The 20,637-nt window shown below is 43.5% G+C and overlaps 1 protein-coding gene across 6 annotated transcripts; it reads left to right on the top strand.

The window, feature by feature from the left end:
- Window positions 1-329: 329 nt before the first annotated feature.
- Window positions 330-19,225, top strand: LOC123786332 (phytanoyl-CoA dioxygenase, peroxisomal-like). 6 transcript variants are annotated; one of them, XM_087857695.1, is made up of 10 exons: window positions 330-485; window positions 1,687-1,838; window positions 4,714-4,772; window positions 6,329-6,439; window positions 7,055-7,223; window positions 10,261-10,342; window positions 11,846-12,027; window positions 14,117-14,266; window positions 16,481-16,615; window positions 18,910-19,225. In XM_087857695.1, the coding sequence occupies exons 2-10, from the start codon at window positions 1,764-1,766 to the stop codon at window positions 18,961-18,963; spliced, it is 1,017 nt and encodes a 338-aa protein (XP_087713821.1). In that variant the 5' UTR covers window positions 330-485; window positions 1,687-1,763; the 3' UTR covers window positions 18,964-19,225. The 6 variants fall into 6 exon arrangements, with proteins under 6 accessions (XP_087713821.1, XP_087713823.1, XP_087713820.1 ...); XM_087857696.1 differs by lacking the exons at window positions 330-485; window positions 1,687-1,838; window positions 4,714-4,772 and adding exons at window positions 2,329-2,449; window positions 3,441-3,712; window positions 4,257-4,429; XM_087857694.1 differs by lacking the exon at window positions 330-485 and having other exon boundaries at window positions 1,508-1,838.
- The last annotated feature ends 1,412 nt before the right edge of the window (window positions 19,226-20,637 follow it).

The following is a 20,637-nucleotide window of genomic DNA, read 5'->3' on the forward strand; positions in this document are numbered from 1 at the left end:
GAAGAAACGATAACATGTTTATGAGATGAGACATTCTGGAAGTAACCCTTTAAGACAAAAAAAAAAAAAAAGAGAGAGAAAAATGAGGGAGAGAAAAGAAACAGCGAGATGCTATGCCAATTACCTGCAGAGATTGGATGGAAAAGACGTTCTAGAAAGAATTTCTAGTTCTTACAGCCATTATGGAAAACACTATGGAAGGTCCTCCAAAAATTAAAAATAGAACTACCATATGATCCTGCAATCCCACTTCTGGGTATACAGCCAAAGGAATTGAAATTAGATCTCAAAGAGGTATCTGGACTCCCAAGTTCACTGCAACACTTTTCACAAGACCCAACATCTGGCAACGACCTAAGTGTCCGTCACCAAGTGAAAGGATGAAGAAAGTAGGGTAGACACACACAATGGAATATGATTCAATCCTAAAAAGGAAGGAGATCCTGCCATGTGTGACAACAGGGATGCAGCTTGAGGCCAAAATGGTAAGTGAAATAAGCCAGTGACAGGACCAATACTACCTGCTACCACTTACAGGAGGAATTTAAGAGTTAAACTCATAGAAGCAGAGAGAATGGTGGTTACCAGGGGTTAAGGGAGGGGAGAATGGAGAGGGGACGGTTTAAGGCTACAAAGTTTCAGTTATGCTAGGTATATAGTTCCGGGGCTCGACCATGCAGGATAGTGTCCATAGCTGACAATGCTGCATTATCTACTGAAAATTTGCCAAGAGAGTAGATCTTATGTTGTGTTCTTAGCACGTACACACAAAATAATGAGGAAAAAGAGTGTGGGAGGGAACTTTGAGAGGTGATAGATGTTTATGACCTTGATGGTGGTGGAGGTATCCTGTATACTTGTCCCCAAAGAAATTGAAATGTTGAAAGAAAGGAAAAGAAAGAAAGAAAGAAAGAAAGAAAGAAAGAAAGAAAGAAAGAAAGAAAGAAAGAAAGAAGAAATAAAGAAAGAGAGAAAAAGAAAGAAGAAACAGAAAAAGAAAAAAGCGGGGGGGGGGGGGGGAGGGGGGGAGGGAGGAAGGAAGGAAAGGGCAAGCACCTGGCTGGCTTGGCGGGGGGGGGGGGGGGGGGGGGGGGGAATGTGTTACTCTTGATGTGCTGGTCCTGAATTTGACCCTCACATTGGGTGCAGAGATTGCGTAAATAAACTTTAAAAGAATAAATAAAGAAAAGGAATTTCTAGTTCTTTAGGAAATTTAAAATAATACTAGATTGTGTGGATCGACCTGTTTCAGGGAGTCATTTATTTCATGTATCTTTTTAAAATTATTATTAAGGAAGGGCCAGTATGTTTCTAATATTTCAGACTGGATTCCCAATAGATTAAAAGCCTCTTTTGAACTGCAGATTACTTCTAGGGCTGAACATCTGACTTGTTACGTCAGCCTCAGAGAGGCAGGCACAGTCACGTGGAATAAACAACTGAAACCAGGCTGTTGGGAATGTGGGTTGTGTTTTGGCTCACTTCTCATTGGGCGACCTGAATCCGTTACTAAACCCTTCAAAAGCATTTTTCCTGCTGTGCGCGTCAGGGAGGATCTCTGATTACTCAGGAGCTGCGTGTGTGGGCACGGAGCCCACACAGTAAAGTGGCCCAGCCCGTGGACCCGGGAGGCTCCAGGCATCTCCGCACAACCCAGAAACCTAGGAGTTCCCCCTTCTCCGCCAGGGACGCCTCTGCTCCTCGCCCCGCCCGCTGCCCGGAGACAGGACCTAGGCCTGGCTGACTGTCTCCTCGCCTGAATCATGAACCAGTCCCGTGCTGGCGCCCGCCTGCGCATCGTGCTGGGACACCTCGGCCAGCGCTGGGCCGGGGCCGCCGTATCCTTTGGGCTCCGCGGGGCTCGGGCTGCAAGTGTGGTGGCCTCCAGGGCTCAGCGCCCAGCCGGCTCTTTCCCTTCCTCCGCACCGCGTCCCCGGGATGGGCGGAGCTGTTCAGGGCTCCTAGGGCGGCCAGGGGAGGGGGTGGGCGGACAGGGGGCGGGGGCTATTCGGGGCATTCTGGGGGCCTGTTTCCCTGGTTTGCCAGGGGATGTGTCAGTCCTTACTGAGGGGCCTGCGCTCAGCTACGGTGGCATTTTCTGCACTTGGCCACGCGTGACCCGACCGCCCAGAGCCCGAGACATGCGAAGCACAGTCGCACCGCAAACAGGAGCGCAGAGCTGCCTGGAGCAAGGCGTGCAGGCAGGCGAGCGGGCGGGCGGGCGAGCGGGCGGGCGGGCGAGCGGGCGGGCGGGCCTGCAGGTAGGCAGGCAGCAGTGCGCTCTGGCGGGACACTGGCCGGCACCCCCTGGCTCTTCCTTCCTTGGAGAGAGCTGTGTGAACCCCGAGGAGTGGATGCGATCTCTCCTGATTGGGCCTTCAGAAGTTGCTCTCCGAGGCAATGTGTGGGGCCCCCGTGCCGGATCCCCGAGGATGTCACTACGGGACAGGTACATCACATCGCTTTATAGAATCGGTTCTCCTGCTCCGATTAGTGTTCACTTCAGGGGGTACTTTTGAAAAGCAGCGGGGAAAACACTGCGTGCGATTCTCCCTGAGCAACATGGTTAGGCTCTGTTCTGCTGTGTGCAGGATCCTGAACTCTTTCCTAAAAATGCTTCTAGGAGCTGTTTCTTTTATTACTATGATTGCTCTCCAGGCTGAGTTCCAAGCCAAGATGTAGAGGAACCACTGTCAGCTTAAAATCCTGTCCATACACTGACAACGGTGATTATGTCATCTCATTTGACCAGGGAGAGAACAGAAACCGAGGCCAGGAGAGATTAAAACTATTGACCAAAGACATTTAAGTAAAGCACTGGTTGTCAAAGTGCGTTCCCAGGGCCAGCAATGTCAACATTCCCTGGAAACTTGTTAGACATGCAGATTCCTGGGCTCATCTCAGACCCATGGAATCCACATACCTGGGAGGGGGGCCCATCAAGTCGTTTTCGTTTGTTTCTGATACATGCCCAACAGTGAGAACCCCCAACATTCTGGGACTGGGGATAACTAGAGCCAGAATGAAGGTTTCCAGGTCCAGTCTGTGACTACTATGAAAATGTGATATTCTGGGGTTTCTCCTGGGTGGCTCAGTCCGAGAAACATCTGCCTCTTGAGTCTAGCTCAGCTCTTGATCTCCGTTGTGACTTTAAGCCCTGCACTGGACTCCACGCTGGACAGTGAGCCTACTTTAAAAAAAATTCATTTTTCTTTTTTTGATATTCGGATCCCGCTGGTTCTTGCTGTAATAGTGTTGAGGTGAGAGCTTATTTTTTTCGTCTGTGTTTGCTAGAAGAGCGCTAGCCTCTCTACTTGCTGCCACGGTGGAGATATTCTCCACCAGCACTGTGCAGGTCCGTGGCTACGAGCCCCATGTGGCCATTGAGCACTTGAAATATGGCGAGGGGCAGTTTTCATTTTCATTCTCTTCAATTTAAGGAGACAGACGTCGCCGGGGCTCTGGTATTGGACGGCTCTGCTGAGATGGTCGGTGAATGTGTGTGTGGTTGGGGCTTAAGCAGAATCCTGGAAATCCTGTGGCAGTTTCTTCCCGCCTTAAGTGGTTCTAAAGAGACGTGGCTTCTGGCTCAAGGCAGGGTTTTCAAGCATCTACACAACGCATTTTTTAAATGCAGAGATGCCTCCAGAAGAAGACAAATATGACCTACGATTCCACCCCTCGCTGCGGATCATTATCAGCCAACTTTTTGGTGTGTTTCTTTTCTATGTATTTCCATAATTACGGCCATCCCGGGTGGACAGCTTTTTGATTCCATTTTTTCGTTTCACTAACGTTATATAGTATGCACAGGACACAGTTCCACATCATTAAAAAAACTCTCTGAGGAAAGCAACGACCACCACCAAAACCCACAATGGTAGGGAGAAGAAATTGGGACTGAAATATTGCATTCTGTCCACCACATCTTGCTAGTAGCTGGCGAAGGTCATTAACCTCTCTGCCTCATGGAGAACAGAGGATTATAGTGTCCCCAGTTATGTAAAGACAGGACAAAAATAACATGGTTATGAGTAGTGACATTGTGACAGTCGCTCCTTGAGATAAAGAGACAATGAAAAAAATTAAAAGGAAAAGAAGAAGAAGGAAATGCTAAGTAAATGATCTGTGGTTCCCTGGGTAGAAAACTAGAAAGAATTTCTAGAATTTCTAGCTCTTAAAGATATTTAAAATTATACTCAACTATGTGGATCACACTGATTATTTTAACAGACTTTTTGTTGTTGTTTTTTAAGGAATAATGAGCCAAACAGTTTCTCTGATTGTGGACTGGACTCCCACTAAATTCAGTACCTCTTTGGAAGAGTGCATTTCTCGTTACTTCTAGATTCGAACCTTATGATTTTTGTTTGTTCAGCAGTTTAGTGGAAGGAATAGTCACGTGGAATAAACCAGTGGAAGTTATGAGGTAAAGAGTATGGGTCAAGTCTGGGCTGAGGCATTTTCTGTTGGGTGACGGTGGACTCAGTTACTGAGCACAATGGGTCTAGGTCTCCTGCTCTGGGCAGCAGGAATGGTGATAAAGCTCTTGGGACTTCCGGCCCCTCCTCAGACCTTCATGAAATGAAATGATGTAAGCGGCTATGTGTGTAACCCAGTCTTCCCCGATGAGAGCTAATCCAGGGCAGACTGTTGTTTCTAGAAAAGGCAGACTCCTGAATTTCATTTTATTTGCCTTAATTCACATCCTAGGTAGCTCACCCCACTTCAGGGGCTGTTTCTCCTAACAGTTTCCAGACTCCACAATTCCAGTAAGTAGATCGAATTGTCATTTTTAATCATACAGTGTATATAAAGCTTTTCCTAGTGGTAATTATGATATAAAATACATCTCATGTTGTCTGGTGAAAATTCATTACATAGAGGCGCCTGGGTGGCTTAGTCAGTTAAGTGTCTGATTCTTGATTTTGGCTCAGGTCATGATCTCGTGGGTCGTGATATGCAGCCCTGGGTCGTGCTCTGTACTCAGCAGGGAGTCTGCTTCTCCCTCTCCCTCTGCTCCTGCCCCTGCCCATACTTGCTGTCTCTCCCTATCTCTACATAGAATAAATACATTTTTTAAAAAAAAATTCATTATACATATTGTGTGTTGCCAGAACTTGTTCTAATTAGAACCAGGAAAATTTTGAAGACCTTGACTTTAATTTTTATATGTATTTTAAAATTCAGAAGGGTATAATCTGATTTTTCAGATTCAAGCATGTTATACCTCATTTAAGTTAGCCTGTAGTTTGTGGTCCTACTGCTATGTGAGCTAGTATCTTTGGTTTATCTTAAATTACCTTTGTAGGGGAAGACACTGATCTCCATGGTTTATTCTCATAGAGCCACATTTCTGATCTAGAAGAATGGATGGGGTGATCTGAGTTTGTGCACATGCCATGTACTTATTTGGATTTTGTCACTGTGATTTCTTCTGAGAATGTATGATCTAGACAACTTAAAATATAAAATCCATTGAATTTGTTTCCCACCTGAAAAAACATACAGTCATTACAGAACAAATTTGAAAATCAGAAATTTAAAAGGAATTTAAAATGCATCCACAATTCTGTTACATAAAGACAATCACTTAAAAAAATTTTTTTTATTTCTTTTCATATTTTTCAAGTAGTATCTTGGTTTTACACAAATCTAACTATATTTTATTATACTAAGCATTGTCCATGCTATTATATGCTCTTCATTTTTTTAAAAAAGATTTATTTATTTAAGAGAGAGAGACAGTGCACACATTGCAAGTGGAGGGAGGTGCGGAGAGAGAGAATCTCAAGCAGACTCCCCACTGAGCCCGAAGACCACTGTGGGGCTCAGTCTAGGACGCATGAGATCATGACCTGAGCCAAAATAACCAGTCTGAGCTTAACTGACGGAGCCACCCACGTTCCCCATGCTCTTAATTTTTAATGCCTAAGTCCTATCCCATTGAATGGATGTAATTAATTAATTAATTCTTCTTCTTTTTTTTTTTTTTTTTTTTTGGTGACAAGAGTAGTTAACGTTTTGGATTCAAACCGTTTTTAAAAATAGATTAAGGGAGCCTGGCTGGCTCAGTCGGAACAGCATGTGACTCTTGATCTCTGGTTTGTGAGTTCGACCTCCACAATGGGTATAGACATTACTAAACAAAATAAACCTTAACCTCAAAGACTTGTTTTTTTAAAAAGAAATGTTCAGCTTATTTCCTTAGAGTGAAGAAAAAATAGAAATGCTGGGTGGAAGAGTATGAACGTGTGTCAGGCTCTCGATACATATTGTTGGGTATGATTTTTCTGCTGGACTTACTTGAAATTTTTTTCTCCTTTAGGTATACTCGGGATAATAATGTTCTAAGCCTAGAACAGAGACAATTTTATGAAGAAAATGGGTATCTTGTCATTAAAAATTTGGTATCTGATGCTGATATTAAACGCTTTAGGTACAGTGACCCTTCCTTATTTTATAGAAATACGTTGTATGTTTGCAATGGGAACGTGAGTAAGATTAGCATGTGTGTTCAGATATTTTTCAGTGATTGGCTCATTGGGAAGTGGTTAGGAACATGAGCTCTGGAGCCAGACTGGCTGGCTTTCATCTTAGCTCCACCACTTCTCTTGTGTGTCCTGGGGCAACTTTGCACACCTCTGTTTTCGCACCTGTAAAATGGGGATAATAATAGTACTTATACCCTAGCCTTGCTGTGAGGACTGAATTAGGTGAAGTACACACAGAGGACTTCGAATGGGCCCTGGCCTATGGTAAGTATGAGAGCAGTATTTGCCATTATCACTCAGGTGCAACCAAATCACAGAAGTTTCCCCATCGTTCTGTTAGGCTAAGGAATACGTGAATACTGGCCTTACAGTGAGGAGACAGGGGCTTCTGAGCTGGCCATTTTCCCTTTCCCTTCCTCAGAACTACCAAGCCTGGCCTGGAGGTTAGCCTGGTGCAGAGACACCCCCCACCCCAATCTTTGAGAATCTTTCCACAGAAGAGGCCAGGGAGGTGCCAGGAGGCTGCGGTAATGGCATCATCTGCCAATTTATTTTTCTAGGAACGAGTTTGAAAGGATCTGCAAAGGGGAGGTGAAACCAGAACAAATGATGATAATGAGAGATGTGACTATTGCAAAATCAGAATATGCTCCAAGTGAAAGGACAGTTTCAAAAGTACAAAGTTTCCAAGAAGATGAGGAACTCTTCAGATACTGCACTCTCCCTGAGGTTTGAGAACCTTCCTGAGTTTTCTTTTCCTTTAAGTGAATAGCCCATCTACATGCTTGTCTCTGGAATTGCTGCCTACACTTTCTCTGGCCCCTTGTCTTGTGCCTGGTGAGCAATGGTTCTCAATTGGGGGCTGACATCTGGCGGTGCCTGGAGCCACGTTGGGGTGGCACTGGGTGGGGACCGTGTGCTGCTGGCTTCTAAGGTCCAGAGGCTGGGCATGCTGCTAATGGAGCCCAGGGATCCTATAACGTGCAGAAACCCCCCTCCCCCAAATAATGAATTATCCAGTCTCAAATGTCAGTAGTGGCCAGATGGAGAAACCCTGCTCTGGAGTCTGGTAATTATCCTTGGTTGAGAAGGGTGGGAACAGAGTTCTCTCACTCTGGACATGGGCATATCAACAGGAAGGACATTGCAGATCTGATTCCCTGGACATCCGTTTGTTGTTTCTTTTGGTTTTATGACTCTGGTCAGTAGAGGTTTAAGTTTGTGTTTAGATTGAAACTCATTTTTAAAAAATTATTCTTTGAGAGTAATTCATATTTATAAAGATATCTACATAGTACAGGAGGGCTTACAATGAAAAGGAAAGTCTCCCACCTGCCAGCCCCACTCTCTGCCGAGCTTTCTGGTGCATTCAGCGAGAATTCCTCCACGGCAGGTGCCTCTCTATACCCCCACCTTTTGTGTCATGTGGGAACATATTGGTTTCACCAAGTTTTTTCCACTTATAATAGATCTTAGACATCTTTCCATATCACTTATATATTAATCTATATCATACTTTTAAACTACTGAGTAGCATCCCATTGCATAAATGTACCACAGTTAATGAACCATTTCTGTAGAATGGTTTAAAGGACACTTTGCATGTAGCTCATGTTAGAAATTATAACCCCAAGTGCTATTAGAAAATTTGCCTCATGGGGGCTCCTGGCTGGGTCAGTTGGTAGAGCATGGGACTTTTTTCTTTTTTAAGATTTATGTATTTATTTTAGAGAGAGAGTACAGGCGGGAGTTGGGGGAGGCGCAGCAGGAGAAGGAGAGAGAAAATCTCAAGCAAGCTCCCCACTGAGCACGGAACCTGACATGCGGCTGGATCTCTGGACCCTGAAATCATGGCCTGAGCCGAAATGAAGACTCCACTACTTAACCAACTGAGCCACCCAAGTGCCCCGAGTATGTGGCTCTTGATCTCTGGGTTGTGAGTTTGAACCTCAGACTGTGTGTAGAGGTTACTTAAAACCAAAAACACCCCCTAAAAGAAAACAACCCCCCCCCCCACAGAAAAGTTAAAAAAATGGGATACCTGGGTAGTTCAGTCGGTGAAGAGTCTGCCTTCAGCTCAGGGCTGGATCTTTGGGTCCTGGGATTCAGTCCTGTATCAGGCTCCTTGCTCAGTGGGAAGTCTGCTTCTCCCTCTGCCTACTGCTCTCTCTCGGTCTCTCTCAAACAATAAATAAAATCTTTAAAAAACAAAAGTTAAAAAATAGTTTAAAAAAAAGAAAGAAAATTTGCCTCATGAAAGAGACTGTACAGGTAAGCCACCTATGATGTCCAGCCCCTCGGGTTGGGGACGAGAGGGGACGTGGCCCCTCTGAACCATCCACTCTTCCCAACCTCAAGTCCTGCTTTGGAAATGGAACTTGTGAGCATCGATCAAGGAGGAAAGGCTTGAAAGTGAGAGGCAACACAGGGTAGATTAAGCACGACCAGGACATCCAGGCTTCCCACCTCTCTAAAGTGTGAACCATGCACCTGCTGGCTCATGCAGTGATTTTTAGGAAGTGGGCATGATTTTAGTAGTTGGGTATTTATTTTTATGTGTATTGGAAAAAATAACCAGCACATCTAACCTATGACCTCAGGAATAAATCAGGAAAAGACACGAGTTAGTTTAGGAAAATTATTGGCTAACTATATTGGGCAGCTCTGTGAAGTATGATAGAAATGGTAAAATGGCTCATGAGTGTCACTGAGGTTTAGAAATTACTGGTCGGAGGCACCTGGCTGGCTTAGTCACGGGAGCATAAGACTCTTGATCTTGAGGTTGTGAGTTTGAGCCCCATGGTGGGATTAGAGATTAGTTAAAAAAAGAAAGAAAGAAAATACTGGCTTAAGGGAATCCCCAAAGTTGACACACCTTATTAAAACAAAAAAGTATGAGGTTTGACTCCTAGGACTTTGGTACCATTTCAAGCATTTCATGCTCCAGTTGCCCATATTCCTTATACACGGGGTCAAATAGTGAGAAAGCAGTAGAATATGCTTCATTTTTTGGAGTCAGACAAAATATCTTTTCCATTTAACTGGTTCTGCCACTTGGCAGTTTATTAGCTTCAGGCTTATTTCAATGGGGTATTCACGTTAATGATTCATTCATAGGGCATTACTTTTCAGGGGTCACTGTGAGGTGTAGGTGGGCTGATGCAGAAAGCCCCTGGCAGGTAGTAGGCATACAACGCCGAGTCCTTCCTGCATGTACGCCTCCCTCGGTGGGTTAGATGCAAGGAGGTAGCCCCCAGCTGCCAGAGCTCGGGCCGAACTCAGGCCTCTGGGTCCCATGCTCTCCAGCCCCTGTGCCCATGTCGTTATTGAACACCCTTCCTCCACCAGGATAGCGACTCTATGGGGGCAGGGACCTGCTCATCTCATTCCCTACAGTGCCTCCATTTCCTGTCACTCTGCCAGGTTTGGAGCCCTCAGTGAAGAGCTGTGGAATGGTCTGATTGTGCTCTGATTGTGAAGGGTCCAGGTGCTCTTCTCTTTTCCTCTGGGCTATGCATGGTTGCTGCACCTGTAGGGGCCTCTCACGGTCCCTTCTTTTCTTTTTTCTTAAGTAGGCTCTATGCCCAGTGTGGGCTTGAACTCACGACCCCAGATCAAGAGTTCCATGCTCTACCAATTGAGCCAGCCGGGCACTCCTACCAAGTGTTTAATTCTTAGCATCTTGGCTTTTGTACGGATAATTGTACTTTGTGCCACTTTTGTGCATTGGATTTCTCATGAAATGTTTCTTCCTCTTTTCTCTTAGGTTCTGAAATATGTGGAGTGCTTCACTGGACCCAATATCATGGCCATGCATACAATGCTGATAAACAAACCTCCAGATTCTGGTAAGGGTCTTATTTGTTATGGAGAAGTGAAAGAGGAAGAAAGAAAGAAAGAAAGAAAGAAAGAAAGAAAGAAAGAAAGAAAGAAAGAAAGAAAGAAAGAAAGAAAGAAAGAAAGAAAGAGAAGAGAGAGAGAGAGAGAGAGAGAAAGAAAGAAAGAAAGAAAGAAAGAAAAAACTTTACAGTGTTCTAACTATACCTGTGTGTATAACTGCTAAACTTTGATAAATAAATATCTATGTCCTTTTATTTAAGCCTTGAAATAGCGTACATCATGACAATAGTGAAGTACCAGGGTGATTTCAGATGTTAACTGTAGCGTTATTGTTAGAATTTCAGAAGACTGCCTTGCTACTCAAAAGTTTGTTTTAATAAACGTGACTGTTCATATACCATAGGCTCTTATTATTACAATCTTCACCTCTAAATTTTGTTATCCATTCTCACCAATGATAGTGTGAATTCGGCCTTCCAGACTGAAGACATTATAATTACCAACAAAATTAAAACTATTCTTACAAAACCCATACTACAGTTGCTCTTAAAATATCTGTGTTTGCTAAAATGTAGTTCCTAAGATCTCACTCGCAGACAAACTGATTTGGAAGCTAAAACCCAGGAATCTGCGTTAAAAAAATTTTTTTTTAACTAGGCTAAAAGCCTAGTGTGGAGCCTAACACGGGGCTTGAACTCATGATCCTGAGATGAAGACCTGAGCGGAATCACGAGTCAGATGCTTAAGCGACGGAGCTACACAGGCACCCCCAGGAAACTGAATTTTTAAAGCCATCCCGCTCTTGGGCCATGCTGAGAAATTGTACTCCACCAAGAGTAATAAATTGATCCTTCAAGGTCCTTTATCACTTTCCACCTTTTCTGGAGAAAAAGAGGCCAGGAGAGCTTTATGTGACTGGCCTATAGCACCACCAAATCTCTCCTACCCTGGATGTCTTGATTACAGAGGTCGGGGTTGGGGGTTGGGGAACATCAGGTTCAGAGCACAAAACTGGGAACCATGTAAATGTGGTTCTGTGGTCTCTGTTTCTACAGAGTGACTGTGCAGCAAAGTGCTTCTAGTTCCTCGAGGAACTTCTTGGAGGCCTTTTATTAATTTAGCTCATTGATAGTGTTTGTATCAGCCACTGAGAAGGCTAACAGGGAACTTTAAATTACTCTCTTCAATTAATCAAACTTGTTTTGAACACTAGGCTCAGTGTCCAAACCAGAGTTACAAAGGAATAAAGCACAATAGAGATCATGACATGTTATGAGTTGCTAGAGAATGGAGTGAGTCCTCGGCTTCCAGCAACCCAGAAGAAAAGTGTGGGCTCTGGAGTCACCCTGTGGCTTTGCTCTTCCAATTTGGTGCTTATCTCTCCAGGCTGATTTTCTAGAGTGTCCTTTCAGTTGCTTGGGTTTTGTGGGGATGGTCATTGTTCTGGTTTTGCAGGCAAAGGAGACAAATTCTGAGGTTCAGGTGTGTTTTAACAGCCGCTTCTGTTTCAGGCAAGAAGACATCCCGCTATCCCTTGCACCAGGATCTGCACTATTTCCCCTTCAGGCCCAGCAAGGACATAGTTTGTGCATGGACCGCCATGGAGCACGTCGACCGGAACAATGGCTGCCTGTGTGTGCTCCCAGGCACACACAAAGGCTACCTGAAGCCACATGGTTATCCCAAGTGGGAGGTACGTCTGCATAGAAGATAAATCTTTCTTTCTTCTATCTTTTTCAGATTCATTTATTTATTTATTTGAGTCCGAGACCCAGAGAGAGAGAGAGCGATAAAGGGAGAGAGTTCGCGATATTTGCACATGAGAGAGGTGGCGGGGCAGAGAGAGGCAGAAGGGGAGGGCAAAGGACATGTAGACTCTGCTGAGCAGTATCCAACGTGCAGCTTGATCTTAGGACCCTGAGATCATAACCGGAGCCCAAAATCCAGAGTCAGGCACCCGACTCCCTGAGCCACCCAGGAGCCCCGAGGGGATAAATCTTACCTGGAATACTTATTGTTTTGATTTCGAATCAGATTCCATAAAGACCTTTAACAATGAGATCACATTTCCTTTCTTAGTAAAACATGGTTTTAGGTTTCTGGAATTAGGATCAGGGAAAATTCAAGGATGTTAGGTAAAATAATCATTTTTCTTTCAACAAGTGTTGGAAAGCTGACCAGTGTGGGGAGCTCTGGTAGGTGCTATATAGGATCTGAGATTATCAAGCCTCATTGCAGAGGTCATACAGAAACACTCACAACACCAGACGCATATGTCAAATGCCAAGTAATTCTTACACACTGATCGATGGCTCATAGGATAAAGAAGAGGGAGGAATCATCTCTTTCCTGCTAGACCAACGAAGGCGCTGGGGAAGGATGAGTAGTATCCCATTGCATGCCCGTTGCATGGTTTATTGATTGAATATTGATGTTAGAAGACTATTAAATGCTTTTGCACCCATGAATGATGAGATCAAATCAGCTTTTCAAGAATGATAATCGCGAGGTCTAGAGCAGAAGGTACTGGAGGTCAGGAGTCCAGAGGCAGAGAAACCAGAGAGGAGACTAGGAGTCTTTTAGGTATCAGACAATAAGGTCTGGAAACCCCATAATGATGGTCAGAATGAGACGAGCACGTGTTGTTAAGGCAGGAAGAATGAATGCGGTTCTGTAGGAAGTAAAGAATATGGCTTTCAGGACTTCTGTCTCAATTAGTTAGAATTCTGGCACTGAGGATTAGTGCTAAGTGAAAATCTTTGAGTCTGGATTCTGATATAAAATCTGAAACTGTGAGATTCATAAATTGAGTTGAGGTTTAGGGAATGTTTGGTGCAGGCAACAGAAGTGGGTTGTGGCTGACTTAAGCCAAAGTGAGTGTCTTGGAGGGTTGCAGGCACATGGTGAGTCAAGAAATGGCTGGCTGGCTCTGGTAAACAGGAAAGTAGGAATCACTGTTCAGTGGCAGCAGTCAGGTTGGGACACCTGGTGGGGACAGTTGAACCTTAGCCATGATCAGTGCCTTAGATCAATTCTCTGTTCAGATGAAGTGATGGCAGTGGGAGGTCAGATTACTTAGCTTAGATCACATACTGCCCTGGACAGGAGAGAAGTGCACTGGATCCATGTCCCAACACAGTCCAGCAGGAAAGCAGTCCTTCCCCCAGAAGAATGTGGGAGAGTCTTAGGAAGGGCAATGGGATATGGTGTTCCCCCCATAACCATTACTTAAAGCAACAACGAACTTTGGAAATAGTTATAAGAAAAACACAATGTTTTAATTTACTATTCTTCTTTCTTTACTTGAGTATGAAATGAGTGCTTTCTGAGCTGAGGAAACTTGAGCATCTTCTCTCTGTTGGCTTAGGAAAACAGCTTGCTTCTCAGAGGAAGTCCTGAGTAATAGCAAAATGATTTAGGCAAAGTTCCAGGTGAGGCGAATATCAGTGAGTACAGATTCAGGCTGGTAAGGGGATCTCCCGCCTTAATCGCAAAATGCAAAGTCAGTCTAGGTCTTTATTTACAATTCAGTAATGAGGGGTAAGTGGAAATTTCAGATTCTTCATTTGGTCCCCCAAATCCATGATTTCAATATCCCAATGTGACTTTTACAACCAGATATCTGAGAAGCTTTTGGATATTTACAGTTTCTTTTAAGAAAACATTTCTCTCTCTGTCTCGGCAGAATGTAGGAAAACTTTGCTTTACTTAATGAATCGTTGATAAAATTCTCAAACATTGAGTTCCTCAAATACAGACTTGAGTTCTCTTATGTGTTCCAGGGAGGAGTTGACATATTGTTCCACGGGATCCAGGACTATGATGAAAACAGCCCCCGAGTGCACCTTGTGATGGAGAAGGGGGACACTGTTTTCTTTCATCCTTTGCTCATCCATGGATCTGGTTGCAACAGAACTCAAGGATACCGGAAGGTATGCATTCACGTCACTCTACTTTCCAAAGATGAATAGGTTAGAAACAAAAATGTCAAGATCTGTGAAACTTCATGAGATTTGTGTCATTGAACTAAACTGTCCTTTAGTCTGGTTTATTTACCAGGGAATCTATTTGCTCCCTCATGCTTTCTTACTCATAGCAGTAAGAAGCCCGGTGACCTCAGGATCCCAATCCTACTGACACTGAATTATGAACATTCATAGAATTGCTTCAGAAAAGGAACATACTTGAGAGCCCACAACCTGTGCTTTTGGAGGCAGAAACAATGGCTGAGATACTAAAATCACAAAAATTGGAATGTATATAGCTCACAGTAACCATATAAGTGGAAAGTTTATAATAGCTTTGTTATTGGGAAAACCATTATCGAATCTAAACAATGGCTCTGAATTGGCTGCCTAGACCTCAGATTTTGCAGGCAGCCATATTTTCCACTCCTGAGTCCCAGAATTTGTTTTTAGCCCCAGAATGTTTTATAAAAACCTCATTGCTTACATTAAAAATTGAAAAATTTCTCATAGTCCCAGATTTCTCACTTCTCAAAAGTTCAGCAGAGCTGATATTACTCTGGACTCACATTCCTCATATAACATGGCTCCTGATACTAAATATTGGTTGCTTCTTTGGGGCTGAGTGAAGCCTTCCAGTCTGTCACAGCAAGTCCTGTTTTCTCCCTGAAGTCAAGAGTTAGTTACCAGGTTTCACATTCTATTCATTCATATTTCTGTTAGGTTGACAGGGCTGGTATGACAGTGAGGCAAGAAGGCACTCTCTTCTGGGGCAAAATTTAATGGGGGTTTGGGGGACGGTGCCAGTGAAAACCCTCAGCAATCAAGATAAATGATAATTTAGGGTAGTATTTAAAAAATCAAAATTAATCGAAAAAATATCCATGATGAACAAAATGCCAACATTTTAAATAAAGACTAGATCAGACTCTCCACCAGCCTGACCATCAGAAGTGTGCAACCAGGGGATATAGCCATAATGACACAAATAATATGAGTGTACCTGATTTCACTAACTTAGGCCTTTTATCATGTATCCTTAGCCCCAAAATTCAACTTGAAATGAAAAATAGAAATTTATGTGTATGAGTGTGTATAAAAACAGGAAGCAAAGACAAATTGTCTGAAAGTGTACATGAGTCAGAAAGTTATATTACGTGCCATATGATCAGGATCATAAACTGAGATAGAATAACTACATATTGAAAGATTCCATGTTAAAAAGTTGAGTGTAAAATGATTACGGTATGAAAATGAAAGTTACATAATTAAAAAAAGAACCCAAGTAATGTGAGTGTTAATACCCTGAGTTTGCTATTTTTCAGTGGTTTTCCAACTAATTTAATGTTTGGGAAAATATGAACCATTAAAAAAATACGAGAAAACATGTACATGGGTGTGCGATTTTCCCCTCTGGTCTTATCGTCACCCCTCCTTGGCATGGTGGGGAGCTTCTGTGGGAAATGGAGTTTGACTCCACTGCCTAGAGATCTGATGTTCTGGGCTAAGCAGGCAGACCTTCCAGTAGGCATAGTCACCTCAAGAGAAATAACTTGAGTCTAGGAAAGTGAGTTTTAAGTTTAGATCAACTTGTAAGTCTTTCAAGAATGGGGAGAACCAAGTAAGCTCCATCATACGTTCAGAAGGAAACAAGATGGGGATCGTATGTGAATTGGACTTCAAATGTCAGGCTGATTTCAAAGGGGTGGGTGTGTATATTATTTTCATTTGCAAGGTATTTTTGTGGATTTTTTTTCATGATCTGTGGCCATTGAAATAACAACTCAGCATAAACTCAACTGAGTTAACTAACTTCTCTGACTAAGAAGATGATAAAGAACCCTGGAACACATTCCTGTTTAGGACCTGAGGACATCCACACCCAGAAAAATCACATGTTAAAAAGTAAAGTCCTCTTACTCATGTCATTATGTTGCCTGCCCATTTTGAACACAAGTATTGCAGGGAGCTAAAAATCTCTTGTATTTCTCAGTTAGCCTTTAACTGTACCTGGGGGGAAAAAGTTATTGAACCCTGAAAAGACTAACACAGAACACCATGGAACATTCTAGAAACCAAATGCTGAGTGAAATAGCTGACTTTCTAAAAGAAGTCTCCCTGTTTGGTTGCTGGTGTTAATGGAATTTTTATTCCCAATATTCATCCTGTCACTCGGCACAGGCAATTTCCTGCCATTTCGCCAGTGCGGACTGCCACTACATTGATGTGAAAGGCACCAGTCAAGAAATCGCTGAGAGGGAGGTTTTAGGGGTAGTAAACAAAATATATGGAATTCCAAAGGACACCAGCCTGAAGGTACGTTTGTGTGAGATGACAGGTTAAGATATTTTTTTCTTCTTTTCTTCAGATGCTTAATAATTCTCATACCTGATGTAATTTGGAAGTATAACGTGCTTTGTTTAGAGTGCCCTGCAGAAGCATTGCTGAGACCCACTAAGAATGACAGTGTATTTCAGCTTGTTCTTGCTTCCCAGGCTGGGGCACCCGAGCACCCCACGGTTCTCTGTGTCTTTGGCCACCCTGTGGTATGCAGGCTGTCCTGTTCCAGGACAGAGAGGTGGAAACAGAAAACAGATCTGGAGGACAGCAAGTGAAGGACAAAGGCTACCTTCTGAACGCACAGAAGGAAAGCTAAAAGTTTGGACTGTCCCCATAGGTCTCCTTTATGTGCACAGAGCAGAGGATTTACACATAGGCAAATCCAGTAAGATTCCCAGAAAACCATTCTTACGGAGGGTTTTGTTTGGGTCCGTTAGCATCTGGAGTTTCATGGAGCAGATTCCAGAAACCACTGATGCTTATCAATATGGGACATGAGACATTATTTCATATGCTTTCGTACTTAATACACATCACTTGTAAAGTCCTTGTTTGTAACTAGTGGACATGCAAAGCTGATGATGCTCACCAGACTAATTATAGTCAAGGCAAAGAAATATATTCACTTTGTAGACAAAGTCCACTTTAGCCTCCAAACCAAGAAGCTGATCCTATGTTTTAATTTGCATTAATCATAAATGTGTGCATTTCCTATGGGGGTGACAGGACCCCCAAGGAGACGGAGTGTCATGATAACTCCGGGTATTCTGGTACTGTGAAGAGTACCGTCCGCCAGCACTAGGCTACCGTGCCATTGGGAGTCATCTGCTGAAACTCCTTCCCAGCTTAAGAATCTCACTTCTCCCTTGGCCCCTTCTCCCTTTAGAACGTATGAACCTATCCTGTATCTGAAAAGGCTCTCATTTCACATTTGCAGATGGTAGACAGTCCTGTCCTTCTCCCTCAATCCAATACTTAAAATGCTTTATGAAGGCATCATATTTTGTCAACTGGGGCTTCCAGGCAACACTCTGAACTTTAAAGCAGAAAAAAAATGCATACATTATGTTTGAGGTTTGCCAGGGTTGAGATAGATGAATTGCCTCCTGTATTTATTTCATTTTATTTTTTAGAAGATTTTATATATCTGAGAGAGAGAGAGCAGACGGGGTGAGGCGGAGGGGCAGAAGAGGGAGAGGGACAAGCAGACTCCCTGCTGAGTAGGGAGCTAGATGCAGGGCTTGATCCCAGTACCCTGAGATCATGACCTGAGCCAAAGACCAGCACTTAACTGATGAGCCACCCAGATGCACCTCCTGTATTTATTTTAAAGTGTTATTCTCACAGATATAGTTGCTCAGCTTTACTTAGAATAATGATATCAACTTCTGCTACATAGTTCTTTGTAAAGTACAAGAGCACTTTCATAGCCCTAAATTCTACTTTCTTCACAAATCCCATGAAGCAGTCATTCTCACTTTTTTTTTTTTTTTTGGAGACCTATGTATTTATTTGAGAGAGAGAGAGAGCACACAAGCCAGGGGAGAGGAGAAGGAGAGGGAGGGAATCTCTAGCCGATTCTTCACTTAGTGAGGAGTCCCAAATGTGGCTCGATCCCACCACCCTGAGATCATGACCTGAGTCAGACACTTAACTGACTAGCCACCTAGGCTCCCCTCACTCCATCTTCTTAAAGAGAATGAGAAAAGTCCAAGAGGTTGGCCAAAGTGATGTAAGAGACAGACCTACACTTAAGGGTGACATCAATTTCCAAAACCATTCTTTCCACCTGACCTTGCTGTCGGCTCAAAAAAAAAAAAACAAGAAACAAAAAAGTCTGAATTTTTTTAAGAAAAAGGAAAAAAATCCCCAAATCAGCAATTTTAAACCCATAACTCATGACATCATTTTCACTTGGGAGCAGATCACTCAATGGGGTAGCGCCTGAAGGAACCCAGGACATGGGGGAGTGTGGACTGTTGTGACCAAACACCGTGCTCAGCTGGTTGGAGATACCTGTGGTCAACAATAGCGCCCAATAACACAGGCTGACCTTCTAGCAACTTGCTCTCTTAGTTTGTTCAACACTATTCTAGACGTGGGCAAGCACATTATTTGGAGACGTAGAATATGGTTTATTTACTACTTGACAGGACTGCTGTGCAACGTTTTTCCATTTAACCGTTGGTAGATGCTAGAAATCGACTTTGTCTTATGCTCAACTGATTCCCAGTGTTCCATCAACTAACTGGGTTTGGCTTTACTTCCAGGATGTGTTTAGAATCCAAGGGCGACTGGTGAAAGGCGAGAGGACTAACCTGTGAGCAGCCCTCTGCTGGAGCTCTTTGAGAGAAAACCCAAACGAATCAAGGTGCCTGGGGAAAACGTTTTCTTAACAAGCTGTCCTCATCTTTTCTATCACTTGTTATCCAAATCGCCACCTGGAGATCGGGTACTTCCTGGCACGTGGTTAGCTCTGAGCACAGAGCTGTTCCTTTCATGGATGAATAGATGTAACAGTGGCCGATTACTATTTTCGGGAAAATTAACTGAGGGTTGCACCTAATAAAAGGGATTGATGTCTAATTTAAGTGTGTTCCATCCGTTTCTTTCGTTCAGTTGGCTCTTTGCCCAAGCAGAAAGGAATCCTTTGAAACTCAGGGTATGCTGACTTCTGCATCCCTCTTCTGGAAAACCCACCACCCACCGACTTCAGGGCATGAGACTGTCAGATCTAGAACACTGTCTAACACAGGCAGGTGGAATGAAGGGCACTGAGGAGTACAAATAAGGGCGATGCTCGTGCTCTGACTCAGGATTCCCTGCATGACTTCTCAACCCAAGCGGCCTCCTTAAGAAAATAGACCAGATCTTCCCAAGTCGTTTTCTCGGTTCCTGAAGAAGGAAGACAAAGGTGGCTTCGTCTGCTATATTTTATTGAGTTAGGCGGTTGAAGACCTTCAGCATTTGTGAATGAAACCTAAACTCTTTCAAACAACAGAGAGAGTTTTAGTTTGGTTTTCTAAAGGGCTTGAACCAGGGGGATTTATTTCATTTTTAAGATTTTATTTATTTATTTGAGAGATACACACACACACACACACACACACACACGAGTGGGGGTAGGGACTGAGGGAGAGGCAGACTCCCCGCTGAGCAGGGAGCCCAACAAGGGGCTCAATCCCAGGACCCTGATCCCGCCCTGAGCCTAAACTAGATGCTTAATCCACTCAGCCTCCCACGTGCCCCATGGGGGAATTGATTTTATTCAGTGCTGTATTTCGACACCAGCTGAGGGCAGCAAAGAGACATAGGTCTTGATTTTTAAAAATAGCAATTTGGTAAGAAATAAGAGTCCCATTCTTGTCAAGAGGCTAAGCACAAGTTTTCCTAAACCAAGTTTGACTGTTTTTGTCGGTGGCTTTGTGAGAGCACCCTATTTAAGGTCAGGTCCAGCTGACAACTGGAGAAGGCAAGACTAACCCGGACAGGGTTTAAGGAAACTGGATGAAGGGGTAATTGGACATAAAACGTACACAAGGAATGCCCGTGTTAATAGCGTGTATGGAACACTGTTCCACAAAAATCCTTCTCAAACCAATCACAAATGTAAAACAAATTTGAAAAAAGAAGTCAAGCAGAGACAATTATCATATGGTTTCACTCATATGTGGAACATAAGGAATAGTGCAGAGGACCACAGGGGAAGGGAATGAAATCTGAATGGGAAGAAATCAGAGAGGGAGACAAACCATGAGACACTCTGGACTCTAGGAAACAAACTGAGGGTTACAGAAGGGATGGGGGTTGGGGTGACTGGGTGATGGGTATAAGGACGGTATGTGTTATGATGATGAGCACTGGGTGTTATATGCAACTAATGAATCACTGAACACTGCATCAAACACTAATGTTGTACTACATGTTGGCTAATTGAATATAACAAAAATAACAAAATAAATGAAAAAAAGAGAAAGAAAGTTTCAGTAGGAAAACCA

This window comes from Ursus americanus, chromosome 31, assembly GCF_024610735.1.
Source record: "Ursus americanus isolate L20-20 chromosome 31, mUrsAme1.1.p, whole genome shotgun sequence".
Lineage (NCBI taxonomy): Eukaryota > Metazoa > Chordata > Mammalia > Carnivora > Ursidae > Ursus > Ursus americanus.

Coding starts and splice junctions, on each gene's coding strand:
- LOC123786332 (XM_087857695.1), top strand. CDS start 1,764: ATGAACCAGTCCCGTGCTGGCGCCCGCCTGCGCATCGTGCTGGGACAC. Junction 7,224..10,260: donor GATACTGCACTCTCCCTGAG/GTTTGAGAACCT, acceptor CTTTTCTCTTAG/GTTCTGAAATATGTGGAGTG. Junction 16,616..18,909: donor CAAAGGACACCAGCCTGAAG/GTACGTTTGTGT, acceptor CTTTACTTCCAG/GATGTGTTTAGAATCCAAGG.